General features: G+C 34.7%; 1 protein-coding gene across 20 annotated transcripts in view; it reads right to left on the bottom strand.

Annotated features, from left to right (window-relative positions):
- Positions 1 to 8,132: 8,132 nt before the first annotated feature.
- PICALM (phosphatidylinositol binding clathrin assembly protein) overlaps positions 8,133 to 14,047 on the bottom strand; it is a 129,594-nt gene continuing 123,679 nt past the window's right edge. For 15 of the 20 annotated variants that reach the window (XM_036745872.1, XM_036745873.1, XM_036745856.1 and 12 more), the window contains 2 exons: positions 10,733 to 10,835; positions 8,133 to 9,498 (listed from right to left, as the gene is read on the bottom strand). In XM_036745872.1, coding sequence (XP_036601767.1) covers positions 10,743 to 10,835 — 93 coding nt within the window. In that variant the 3' untranslated portion in view covers positions 8,133 to 9,498; positions 10,733 to 10,742. The remainder of the gene's footprint in view (positions 9,499 to 10,732; positions 10,836 to 14,047) is intronic. The other 5 variants (XM_036745857.1, XM_036745860.1, XM_036745865.1 and 2 more) reach the window with 1 other exon arrangement.

Raw genomic sequence — 14,047 nt, 5'->3', positions numbered from 1 at the left:
TGCTGAAACTTTTTTGTATCCCTGGTATAAATACAGCTTCATCATTGTGAATTTGCGGGGAGTGGGGGGGGGGGATGGACGGGACATATTGTTTTGATTTTTACAAGGATTGAATTTAAAATCAATATTCATTAGTGATATACATTTGTCCCATCCAGATTTGTAGAGTTTTACAGTATTTCTCTTTTTATAATTTGTGTAGTATAAATATTAATAGTTCATTAAAATGTTTGATAGAATTTACCTGTAAATGTATCTAGACCAGGTTGTGTTTTTTTTTCTTATTCCTTTTGGCAGTTCCCTTATAGTTAATTCACTTTTTTTTTATTGGATTAAAATCTTTGTGTTCATTAATTTAGGAATTTTGTATTTTTGTAGATGATTCTCTTTTAAATTATCAGTTTTTCTGGCTCAAAATTCTATAGGTTCTGATAATTCTCTTTATTTCTTCTCTGCTTATTGTGATTTTGCTTTTATCATTTTGTGTTGGCAATTTGATTTTACTTACCTCTCCTTTTTTAGACCAGGTTATCTACAGTGTAAATTTCTAAATCTTTTTTTTTTTTTAAGAACCAGCTTTTAGTTTAATTCTTTAGTCTTTTTCACTTTTTAGTATATTTATTTCACCCCTAATTTCCAAGAGTTCCTCTTTTATTCATTTTAGGTTTGTTCCTGGATCTTATTTTTAAAATTTACTGTTCATTAATCCTCTTATTTTGTTAATGTCTTCAGAGGCAAATTTTTTCCTATGAGAAATGCTTTCTTTACCTGCATTTCAGAGAGTGAGGCATATTTTCTCATAATTGTCATTCTTTCAGTTATTATTTCTATGACTCCAGCATCAAGAATCCATTGAAGTTTGTATTTTTGGCTTACGTTTCCTGCATGACTCTTTTTGTTATGTCTATAAAGGATATTAAAGACATGTTCTCCTTTTTCATATTTTTTTCAGTGCCTTAGCACATAGTCTACTTTAACAAAGGTATCGTATGACACTGAGTAAATGCATCTTCTTTTTTTGGAGGTAATCAGGTTTAAAGTGACTTGTCCAGGGTCACAACAGCTAAAAATGCACATTCTCTAATGTTTCCATTCAGAATATTTTCTAAATCAGTTGCAGAATTTCTAGCAGATTTTTAATTTTATTAATAGGACGGGGAGTTTGTCATTTTGTAGCTGATTGGAAAACATTAAAGTCTCCTGTAATCTTTTGTTGTTTTTACAAGTCATTTTGGATTCATGTACAAGGTGAATTTTGTTGCCATCCAATTTTTGTTCTGTGTATCTTCGTTCATTTTTAGCTATTTATTGGACACCACATTGATTAGTTCAATACATTCAATTCAATACAAGTTACACTTGCATCTTCCCTCATTTATTCCTTTTGTATCTCTTGTATACCCTAAGTCATTATTTTGTTTTTAAGATTAGTTTTGCTCATACTACATTGCTGCTTCTATTTTCCAGGTTTCTCCCCATCCTGTCTTTTGCCTACCTTAGCTTAAGTTCTTTGAATTTTTTTACTTTTGGTCTTTTTTCTCCCCCTTTTCTTATCCAGTTAAATAAGTCACTCAGAATCTTCCCTCCAACCTATTTTTACTTTATATTTTTCTTCTACTGCATCTTTCCCAAGCTGTCATTTGTACTACTCCCTTTCTTCCTCTTTCCTTCCAGGCCTCACTGAATTCTATCTTGTGGTTCAGGGGCTATAGCAAAACTTTTTTTTTTTGTTATTACTCACGAGAGTGAAATTTTTGATGTATTAGGATCAAGCTCCCTCTTCTATCCAACTTATTATTGCTTTTATAGAACTTACCTTAATCTCGCCTCTTCTACTATCCCTCAACCTTTCCCCACCCACGGCCTTCCTTACTACTATTTAAAATGGCAATCCACGAGGGAAGCAGTATCAGATGGAAACAGTACCGTGTGGTAGGAATCACCTTGTGTTCCAAATTGTTAGGTCCCATCCTACCCCCTGCCCTTACTATGATCAGTTTTTATTCCTTAAGCTGTCAACTTACCTCTGGTTCTATGTCCTCCCTACCATTTTGGGTATTAGTTATCCTCCTGCAGTGAGATGCTATCCGTCAAGGTAGTAACTCTTTGACAGAATGTGGTCTCCTAATGTGCAAGGTATCCCCAGAAGCATTATGAGGCCTATTTCTTGTGAAGATCACACACAGATTGGTCTTACCCTTTCCTGGGGGTGCCCTCCCCCAATTTTGTTGAGAGATTAAAGAAATTAACGTCTCTTCGTTGCTTACCCATGGATTTTGTAGGAGGGCATAATTAACTCCTCATTCACACAACTTGCCACTCTGCTACTCCTTCCAACAAAAGATACTAATTCACTTACAGAATACAGGGATTTAGTCCATAAAGTATTAATTCAACTCTTCCAAATTTGTTTCTTTTACCTAAAAGTTCCCATTTGATGTTCAGCTTCTTAGATCCTTCTGTCACTCCACCTTTTTAAACCTCCCTAGATCTATCTGAAAATATTAATCCATAAAAATTTAAAAGTAATCTATAAAAAAGAATGTGTGATTTTATTAATTTTTTTCTTGATAATTGCACTTATTTACTTTTGTTCTGCTTTTGTTTTGTAAGGAGTGTTTACAAGTTTTCAAGCTGCTCACTTCAAGTTTTGTTTTTGCTGTTGATACCTCAATTTGTTGAATGTCTATTTTTTCATTGTTTAGGTTTGCAGGGTGTTATTTTGGATTTCATCTTGAGCTCCATTGTTTTGGGGAATATAATTTTCCATTCTTTCCTGTAGTTTCTCATAAATGTGGGATAATTATACGTCCCTTACCCAGAACCACGTTTAAGAGGGACATTTCAGAGGCCATCTAGTCCAACTATTTCATTTTATAAATGAGAAAACTAAAGCCCCTCAAAAGTTGTGACTCGATCAAACTCACAAAGGTAATCAATGACAAAAGTGAACTTTAAATGTCTATTCTACAAATAAATGTCCTGAATTTTGAAATTATATTTCTTTCATGTTTGAAAGTCATTCTTTTGACCACTTGCAACAATTTGTTGTTGAACTTGCTGATCAACTACAAGTACTAGAGCTTGAGGTGTGTTATTTTTTTCTTCTGGTGATGAGCTGTGAATTCTCTTAAGTGAAGCTTTGTTGTTCATGTTCAGAACCTGTGTGACTTTTTTCTGGCACTTACTGCATCAGGGCATTCAGTTTATTAATTTGTGGTGTTATCAGAGACCTGTGATTCTTAAGTTCTTTACACATCTTGTGTTCAGCCAGTTGCTTTGGCCTGTATAGACATAGACCCTTTTAGCAGCATTATTGTTTGCTTCTTTTTGCAAAATTTTCCCCCAGCTTCAGTATTATTGTGTTTCCGCTATCCTCCCTCTCAGAGCTTCTACTTTTGTTGATATACTCTATCAAATATGCACTTTTTCCTGTTTAAAATGTGCTGTCTCTTTAAAATGATATTTTAACTCAAAGAACTCGGTGAATTAATGGTGTTGTGCGAGGCATTCCAGGGCAGCTGAGGGAGTGTAGGTGGTATTCTTTGTACTTGACAATTGGAGAAATTGGGGCAAAAATCAGCATTCTGATTTATCCAACCAGTGTAAGAGTAACAGTGATAAGAATACGTTGTGTTGAGAGCTCTGAATTATGTCCTAAATCCCTACTTTCTTGTTTTGAAAGTTTTTCTTATAAACTGTTTCAAAATTTCTTGCTGTTGTTCCATGATCTCTGAGAAGGGCATACAATTTTTTAATCAGGTTATATAGGCTTATTTTCCTTCACATTATATTTGGTTTTTTGTCTTAGTTATTCAAATTTTACTTAGTCTTTTGCTTTGTGCTCCTTTCTTGGTTTATCTGCTTGTGAGCTAGGTCTTTTAGCATGTCAGCTTTGTGTCTTGCGTTCCTCATTACTTGCCTTTGGGAAGCTTGATTCTTCAGCCTCACTATTAAGTCCTAGACTTCATGAATTGAGAGAGATGAAGGCTGGCCAGGTCTGTTTCCCTGTCCTGAGGAGAGAAGACTGGCTCTTAGCGTGCATCCAGTCCTATTTCCCTTCCCTTCCCATCCATCCTGTAGCTCTAAGTATTGTGTGTAGTATGACTTCTTTCCTCCCTCCTTCCTTAAGTGGCTGGGTACAATCAGTGTCTTGCAGAAATGAGGAAATTGAGCAGTCACTACTATTATGGGACCCCTACAATCAGACTCTATTTCATATGCCTGTGAATTTGCTTGTGTGCCCACTGCTGGAGGGGTAGGGATGCTAAATGAATTAGGGCAGAGCATTAAAGCTCTCATGGTTTAATTCATAGGATTTTTTTTTTGGTAATCTTGTGAGATTCTTTTTATCTTGCAAATTCTGGTGTAGTTGCTTCATAACTGGTTCATGTTTTTTTTTTTTAATTGAGATTTTGTAGGTTGAGAATTTTATAAAAAGAAAACTTAAGTCATCTTGTTGATCATATGACATTAAACACCAAGCTTTCCAAATAGCTTTATGATATGTAAATTCTTAATGATTAAATAAATATGTACTTATTTTGGAATGAGGTGGTTAAAAAACAAAAAAGACCAAGTTTCTCCATAGCCTTTCCCTTCCTCCCACTTCAACAGCCAACTTAATTGACAACTGACTTAAGATCAAGAAAATTTCTTCTTCCTCAAGACCAAGTTATATCTTGTCAAAAGCAAATAAATATACAAAAATTCCACAATAGGTACACTAGTGCTGTTATGATCACTACTAGAATATCATACTAACAGTTTTTCATTTCACTTCCCCAAATGTAATGATGGTGTTATTTTTAGTGCCGTATCAAAATTTTCAAACTACATATCTAAACTAGGAAGACAGGAAATACTTCTGATTTGGTAACCTGTCAAATAGAATGGCACCATTTAAAATAGGACAGGATTCAGCTTTTGATAAACCCAGGTAGGCCACAATAAAGAAACTTTTCCTTTCAGAAATTTTTAAAAAATGTATTATAGATGAATTCTAGATAGCAGAGTCCCACCTAATAATGGGTTTGGGTGCCCCAAAGAATATGGAACCTAAAATTTTATCATTGGTAACCTATGGAGATTAATTTTACAAAAACTTAAGTATTATGTTTAGGCCAGGAATGTTTAAGCACAGTTGTACTTGAAGGTACTCAGGGATATGAAAGTGGTGAAATGGATAGCTTCCAGGACTTGGAGTCAGGAAGACATGGTCATCCAACTTTTATAATTTATTTGTAACCATAATATGCATATCATTTAAATTCTGTGAGCTTCAGTTTCCACATCAGTAAGATGAGGATAATACCTGTAGTAGCCAAGTTATAGGTGTTGGGAAGCTCAAAAGAGAATATATTTAAGTTGCTTGGCAAATCTTAAAGCAGCAAATGTCAGGTACTATTATGGATATGTGACTTCTCAAAATCTCTTCTTAAATAAGATCCCTGATCTAGTACAATGACAGGCACTGGTCATTTTCTCTCCTTTGTCAGGAAGTTCAGTACTTTGACTTACCATTATGTTCTCTATCCCAACTCTTGTCATCAAACTACAATCAAAAATGGCACCATATAAAATATATTATCATCTATTTTGTTGCCATATCCTAAGGATCATTGTGCCTTACCATCCACCTTATAGCTGAATACGTTTATTTACATGTATTGTTGTTCAGTCCTTTTCAATCATGTCCAACTCTTTGTGACCCCATTTGGGATTTTCTTGGTAAAGATACTGGAATGGTTTGTAATTTCCTTCACCTGCTCATTTTACAGATGAGGAACTGAGGCAAACATGGTTAAGGCGCTTGCCCAGGGTCATAGAGCTAGTAAGCATCTGAGGCCAGATTTGAATTCAGGAAGATAAGTCTTCCTGACTTCAGGCCCAGCTGCACCACCTTTTTATTTAGCTGCCCATTTTAAATCCCCTTATTAAAATGTAAGCACTTTGAGGGCAGGAACTATCTTGCTTCTCAATCTGTACTCCAACCATTTTGCTCAGTATTTTACATATAGCAAATGCTTAATATTTTCATTCATTCCTTCACTCAATCTAGGAGACTTCAATATATATACATTGATATTTCCTCCAGCACTCTAACCTCCCAATTATTCAATCTCAATCCTCATGACCTCCTCCCTTATTGTACTACAACCACCCATAATGACTTTTGAATCTATCATCACTGTATTCCATAATAAAGAATTATGAAATTCCTTTATCCAATATAGGATTCTATCATTAGTTTTCTGTCCATGTTTCACTCTACCGAAACCTAGGTAGATTTTAAACATAGTCTCCTCACTGTGAATTCTAGTCTCTTCCCAATTCAATACTCTTCCAAGCTATGAGTCCTACTCTGGTTTCATTTTCCTCTTTCCCAATCTCAGCCAATCCTACTGGGTGCCCTCACTGACTCTACTTCTCTTCTCATTTACTTCTTAACAGTTTGCATTCTGGCTTCACCCAACCAAAACTGCCCTTTCCAAAACTACCAATGATCTCAATTACTGGTTCAGGCCCCATATATCACTTCTCACCCCCACTACTGCAGTAGCCTCCTACTTAGTCTCCCTGTTCCAAGTTTCCCTGCTCTTCATACAGCTGCCAAAGTGTTCTATCAAAAAACATGGGTCTGATTATGTCATCATCCTGTTCAATAAATTCCAGTGGCTTCCTATTACCTCTGGGCTCAAATATAACCTCTTGTTTGGCACGTGAAGCCTTCACAACCTTGCTTAAACCTACCTTTCAAGGCTTATTATACATTATTCCCCTTCAGGCAATGCATGGTCTAGCCAAACTGGACTTCTTGCTATTCCCTGTACATGATATTCCAGCTCTCAACATGTGCACAGACTGTCCCCCAAACCTGGAATTCACTCCCTCCTCACCTCCAACTCTTAGAATCCCTAGTCTCCTCTGAAGTTCAATCACTACTTTCTACAGCAGGAGTTCTTAACCTGGAATCTGTGAACTTGTTCTTATAACATTTTGATAACTACATATCAATATAATTGGTTTGCTTTTTAATACTACATATTTTATATAATTAGAAACATGATTCTTAGATGGGGTCCATAAGTTTCACCAGACTGCCAAAGGGGTCCATGAAACAGAACAAAGGATAAGGACCCCTAGTCTCCAGGAAGCCTTTCCTGATTCACCCAAATTGCCTTGTTTTTATTTTGCATGTAATTATGTATGCATATGTCTCCCTCAAATAAAGTTTAAGCTCTTTAAGGGCAGGGATTTTTTCATTTTTGTCTATATCGCCAGCACCTAGCATATATCATAAGGACAGGGACTAACCCTGTGATCTCACTGGTATAGGAAACTCCCAAATGAGGAAATGGCCACTACCAATACAAGCCTTAGAGAGTTGCCTAGAGCACTAAGAAATTAAGTGACTTGATCAGAGTCGCTAAGCTAGTTATGTCAGAGGTAGAATTTGACCCCAGATCTTTCTTGCTCCAAAGCCCACTCTAAGCACTACAAAACACTGACTCTCACCTAGCATACAGTAGGTGCTTAATAAATGTTTCATTGTTAATATATAATTTATAAATTTTTTAAATACTTCTTACCATGACAATTTGGAAGAATCATTACACCTAAGTTTGCAAAGGTTTTCAAGTAGTTTAAGTTCATGCATCCTGAATTAATTTTTTCTAAGTATCTTTGCAACTGTAGCAAAAAAAAAAAGCATATAGTCATAACAACTAAATTCTTAAGAGCATCAGAATATTTTACCTTTTCTCATCATGTATCTCACTCTGTTCACATACTACATGATATGCAATCCCAATTCACCACTGTTAGTTACATAGGTCTGAAGGCACCTTTGTTAGATTCAATCATAAAATATCCAAATTTGAAGAAAAATATTTCCTCTTGAACTATACCTTCTTTGGATAAAAAAATAAAAAGTTAGGCACATCAACTACTCATTTTAATGGGTTATTTGGCTTATCAGTAAAAGTCCAGAATGTAGCCACAAATGCAGAACTATACTATATTCCTGGACATTTAAAATCTGAATAGTTGACATTTTATTATATGAGCAATCAACTGCACACATTTTAAATAGCAGAATGAAAAAACAAAACAAACACTTCAGACCAAAATACTGTAACAAAAGTTTTGTGGAAGCTGCATTTTATTTGAAAATCCACCCATTTTTGCTAACATACATTTTAATATTGTAAACAAAAATAGAATCTGCAGAGACAATGCAACAAGTATGCTTAACTCATGTATAGAATTGCTTTCCTACTACTGACTGTCCTTCTTAAGGCCCCTCTCAACCCAAATGTTAAGATGTATTTACACAAAGCACCGATCAACAGTGCAGCTTAATTCTCCGTTAACTAAATTCTTGCTAGACATCTGTAAAGACACTATTTTCCCTTATTTAAAAGGTACATGATCATAAACCTGGCACAAGCCAAATGAAAGGTTCCAGGATTTTGCCCTCCCCCCACATAATACCTCCTAGAGTTTTACTGAAAAGAAGGAAAGTCTTTAAAGTGAAAGCAATTTCTCACATTCATTTTGGAGAGGCCCTAATGTCAAATGTAGAATAATGACATGCCAAGCACAAAGCAATAAAGTTCCTTCCAGATGCACTAATGTGGAATTAAAAACGTAGTGCTTTTCCTAGTCAGCGAACTGTTCCCTTACAAAATCTAGGCACAGAATTGACTATACGGATTAATGCATTCATAACTCTTCCCTAATTCCCATACAGACTGAGAATTTCTAAGAGATTCATATCTATGGATTTGCTGTAAAATATTTAGTGCTCTGTATGTCAGCTGAAAAGCATTCTGAATCAGAATCATTCTTGTGGATAAAAATCAAACATACTGTATACATCCATACTCATTTTCATAAGGAGGTTTGATACCATATTAATGTTACTTAAATTGATAATCATAAATAAATACAAATACATAAGGAATGTCTACTGCAAACTGAATATATAATTTTTTTAAAGAAAAGTTAATTTTAGTTACTGTTTCTACATTTGAAGATTGAAAAGAAAGGTACTGCATAAGAGTTATGATTTTGATCCCCGAAAAGAGTCCTGTTAAATTACAGTCAAGGACACACACAGCTCTTCATTTCATACAGCTTTTCCAAATACAAATTTCACACTTTCTGAATAAGGGCTTCTCTTGGTAGGTTACTGATTATGGGTATTAATAAGGAGTTGAAAGAACTGAAGGGTTAGTCACCAAAAAGACAGATCTTAGTCTTAAATCATGGCAATTCTTGGCTTTATACTGTACTGATGCTTTCGCCTACAGACTAGTCCCAATTGCTGTCATGGGCCCCTCATTGAGTTCCTGCAGCATTCTAATGGAAGAGAGGAGAGTTTACAAGACAGCAATTTGAATCTTGCTGGAAGTTGGGGTTTGCTGCTTGAGCACTTGTCTTTTTGGAACAATGATTCCATTCTCTTCCACTGGATTATTACATAAACTGTATCTAGAAAAAAATGAGAAAAAATCTAAAATTAATTAATGGCATTACAGGATCCCACAGAAATAAAAACGTTTCATGACCTTTGGCATTTAATTGTCACAGAAGTGCTCATAGCATGCTTATCAGAAGTCCTTCATGCTCATAGCATGCTTATCAGAAGTCCAGGCTGTAAAGTAAAGTAAGTATTATCTCACTAATCACAGTAAGAATTCACCATGTTGACACTTAAGAAAAAATATTTAAAATAGTTCAACTTTTCTATTACAAATTCAGAAACTCTTTCAATTAAAATAAAAATTCCATTCTTTCAGTTCCATAAAAACACAATTGGGGGAGGAGGGAGTTTAGAACAGTGTTTCTAACTAATCAAATAATAAAAATCAGACACACACACACCCTTGAATCTAGCCTTAAATCTTCCAACTCTCTCTCTAAAACCTCAACAGGAAAATTAGAATTCAATGTTCACTAGGTCAATTCTTTTACATTTAGGGAAATTAAAGTGATTTGGAAAGAAGAATAAATATTTCTACAGGACTTGGCTTCATTCACTCAGACAAAAACAAAAAACACCGGACATTGTCCTTAAAACTGCTATCAAAAGAAACTAGTAAACTGTTGAAAAATCTACCAGGTGCAAAGTCCCCAACATCTAGAGCAAGTACATACAAATTACAGACAATAATCTTCCAGGAAACAAAAAACATCAGATTAAGTATCTAACACTGTTATTTATGGTTTACAAGTACCCACCTGTTTTTACACAATACTGGGGGGAAATGATGCTGACAAGTGTAGGAAGCACACATAAAACAGTGATCCTTCAGAGATTCTTGTAATGAACTATTCAATTAGCCACGATCTTATATAATCATAACTAAAAATCTGTTCCTAACCAAGATCTAATGAAATCTGTTAAAACTGCATTGCTCTCTTCATTTCCTTCAAGACACTGGTCGAGATCATCCATTTTTATAGGATGCTGTACGAACCCAACCATCCACTGTCAGCGATGAATGAATGTTATTTGGACATGAAGAATGATGTTTCAATTTCATACTTTTCATTAATAATAAGGAACTTTCCCAAATGTTTCCTCATTTATTTTGGGAAAGGAAATTTAAAGAAACAAACAAATGGAGAAGGGGAGAATTGTGCTTAATGGCAATTTTAAAATATATATATATATATGTATATTTTTTTAAGAGTCCCCATCTCCCCCAACAACAAGCAATACCTAAAGTGTTTTATAAGAAATCCTCCAAAGAGAGCTCTGCAAAAGGGTCCTTTCCTGAAGCTCTGTGAGGACTGTGACTGGAGGGACTGGATGCTGCAGACAGCTGGGGGAAAGAAGACAGAGAAAGGGAAAGAAAAAAGGTCTCAGAATGACAGAACATGAAAGTAGAAAATGTAATGAAAGAAGAAGTGGTTTTGGTTTGTTGACTTTGATAAATATAAAAGCAGCCTTTGGAGAATGGGAGTAAAACGAAAAGTTTGGTGATATGTGAAGTGAAAGGATATCCAATGGCATGTTTCTTTCAGCAAACAAGCTTCTAACTACAGAAGGTCAAAAGGAAAATTACTTTTGCCTAAAGTTGTCAATATAAGTTGACCACTTGTTAAGATAAAGGTTGTTCTCTCTGTTCCCCTCCCTCCTTTTCCTCATCCCCACCAAAATGAAAGAAGATGGAGTCATCTTCTCTTTAAGTACATCAGAGTTGTATAAACTCTTTCAAAATTCAGTCTGATTTCAGGATATAAAAAATATCATCTCCCTCCTTTCTCAAAGAGGTGAAAATACTGTCCCTTAAAGCACAATTATAAAATATTAACATATATGACCTTCTTCCTTCCTCTTGGTCTGAATGTTTTTCAACTGGACCATACAATCTTAGGAGCTGGAAATGTCTCTGGGAGGGTCATTTAATCTAATATCCTATGTACTTAACTAATAAATGCAAAGTTGAGGTCCACTGATTTTATTTCTTATATTTATGCAAAAAATTCTCCTGACAATTTTTGTTATAGTTTAGCAATACTGTATGCAAACTAAAGAGACTGGATGAGTTCAGAAACATTATCAAGAATCTGTCTACTATACAGACCTAAGTATTCAAATTTTCTATTCTCATATGGTCTTCAACAGGCTAACTTCTTCAAACTTCAACCTAAATTTTAGCTTCAATTAGCACAAAGCATCTGAGGAAGGTAAACACTTTCAACTTAATCCTCCACCCCAATCCTAATGACTTTGTACAGTCCATCAATCAAATAAAAGCAGCAAGTATATAACTAACTCTAACCATCTTCCTGCTAAGTCTGGCTCATTCTTTCCTATATAATATCATAATGTTTGTTACATTGATCTCCTATCAATCTAACATTAATTGGGGTTGATTAATTGAAAATAGTACCAATTATACCTCAATATTCAAAATGTATATGGATTATAAGTCTCAAAGGCTAGTAGTTCAGACTTCACTGTCATTCTTCTTACTCTTCTTCTTTAAAAAGAAAAACAAAACCATAAGGCACAACACAATATTGCTTAGGGATCTTATTATTCCCATACATAAAATATAAAATACATATACAGATGTGTATTATGTATGTATGTCTATATGTATAACCTCTTTTTAGCCCAACTAGGGACAGTTTTGCAGAAGCAAAGTTCTGATTGTTCCCTCCCTCCAATAACAGGGAGCTCTAATATCACTGGGATGATAAAATAGTACTTAATGCCATGACATTCCATACTCTAGTTTTCTTTCACTTTTGTTTCTGAACTGAAATCTCTGCTTGTTACAGTTACTAATTCGAATTATTAATCTCCTTGAACATACATAACTTTTGAAAAAAAATTTTATGTTTCCTATGGTGTTTCTGTATCAATATTTCTTTCTAAGCAATATTTTTTTTAAGTTTCTTAATTTGGCCTATTTGAAACCATCTTTTTGTCTTCTTAATGTTCAAGAGTTTTACCATCTTGTATTTAGAAGTCAAAGATGCTTACAAATGATGCACTCATGTTGAAAATGAAGTTACCTTTTGACAAAATGCTTAAAATGAAAAACAACAGAATCTGACAAATTAGGAAAATAGAGCTTAACATAATCATATACCTTTTCCATATTGCTAAGGATAAGGATATCTTCAAGACTATGCCCAGGTGAGAGAATAAGCAGCAGAAGCTATGGCTCTAAGGCTCTCTCTGGCTTTCATGGCTGCCTGTTATCTTGAAGCATCAGCACAACAGGTACCACTCATAACTCTCTAATCCAAGGGGGAACTGAAAAGTTCACAGCTCAGAGGATCCAGTAAAGGGAGAAACAGAAAGTAACAGTAATAGCACAACTGTTGCCAATGCCAGGCAGAGCTAAATAGGGTCAGTTCAGCAAGCAGAAAAGCATAGTGAAAGCTGGCCTCCAAGTAGAAATTAGGTTGGTAGGCCTTTAAAACTTTATGTGGAGTTTAACTGAAAGAATAAAGATCAACAGTCTTACTGAGCATTTGAAATGAATATGAAGAAGGGAAGGCCTATAAGGAAACAGAGCAAGGCCAAGGAATTATATTAAAATATAAAGTCTTTTAAAGAAACATTACCTTTTATAATCCACGAATTATCAGCCAACATCTAAGTTGCCACTGAGATAAAATGATATTACATATACCATTACAACAATCTCTATAAACAAAAATCCAACCCTCAAATTCATTTCAAATGATTTCCACTATACCAAAACAAATGTTCAGTCAGTTTTCTGCAATGGGATCTGACCTGCATAATATCTGAAATGGATCATTAAATCAAAGATGAAAGGCAATATTAACTCATCATCTGATTTGCCTCTCAGAAACAAAAATGATATGGAAGTAAAGCTTAATATGAATCAAACTATCAAATTCAGAAACAACCACAGAATGCTCTTGCATAGATCTTAAGAGCTGGAATTATTTCCTCTAAGTGAAATCCTACTTGACCTCTGAAAACAAACTGATCTTTAAAGAGAAAATCTTATATTTAAAAAAGAAATTAACGTATACAAGGTCCCTTTGTTCATTTTCCAGGAAAGGGAAAAGATTTTTCATATAATTAGCATAAAGTGAAGACTCTCATAAAAATTATTTCAGCTTCAGTGAAAATGGAGGCACAAACTACATAACCGCCATTGCTGATATACTATATGTTGCAAAAACAAAAATGGACATGGTATCACTGCTTCGTAACACAGAATCTTTGAGGCTAGAATAATACAAGGCCAAATCTGAAAACGACTGATAAAATTAGAAGTTATTTTTAATAACTTTTCCCACATGCTCCGGGGCCAACGAGGAATCAATGCTTTAAACCAAACTATGCATTACTGGAAAATTCTAAAATTAATTTTAAAGATATTTATCTAGACTATCAAATTTTACTTCCAAAATCAGAATACTTGGCATCAACATTGCCAGGGTGTCTGCACAGTTAATACAGATGAACTACACTGCCAAATATTGACAGTCAATAAGAAAGTTAAAACAAGAAAACAGTCTGTCATTTTGAAACACT

The sequence above is a fragment of the Trichosurus vulpecula genome, chromosome 2 (assembly GCF_011100635.1).
Source record: "Trichosurus vulpecula isolate mTriVul1 chromosome 2, mTriVul1.pri, whole genome shotgun sequence".
NCBI lineage: Eukaryota > Metazoa > Chordata > Mammalia > Diprotodontia > Phalangeridae > Trichosurus > Trichosurus vulpecula.
Note: the sequence above shows the minus strand (reverse complement) of the source record. Positions and strands in the feature narration are given on the sequence as shown.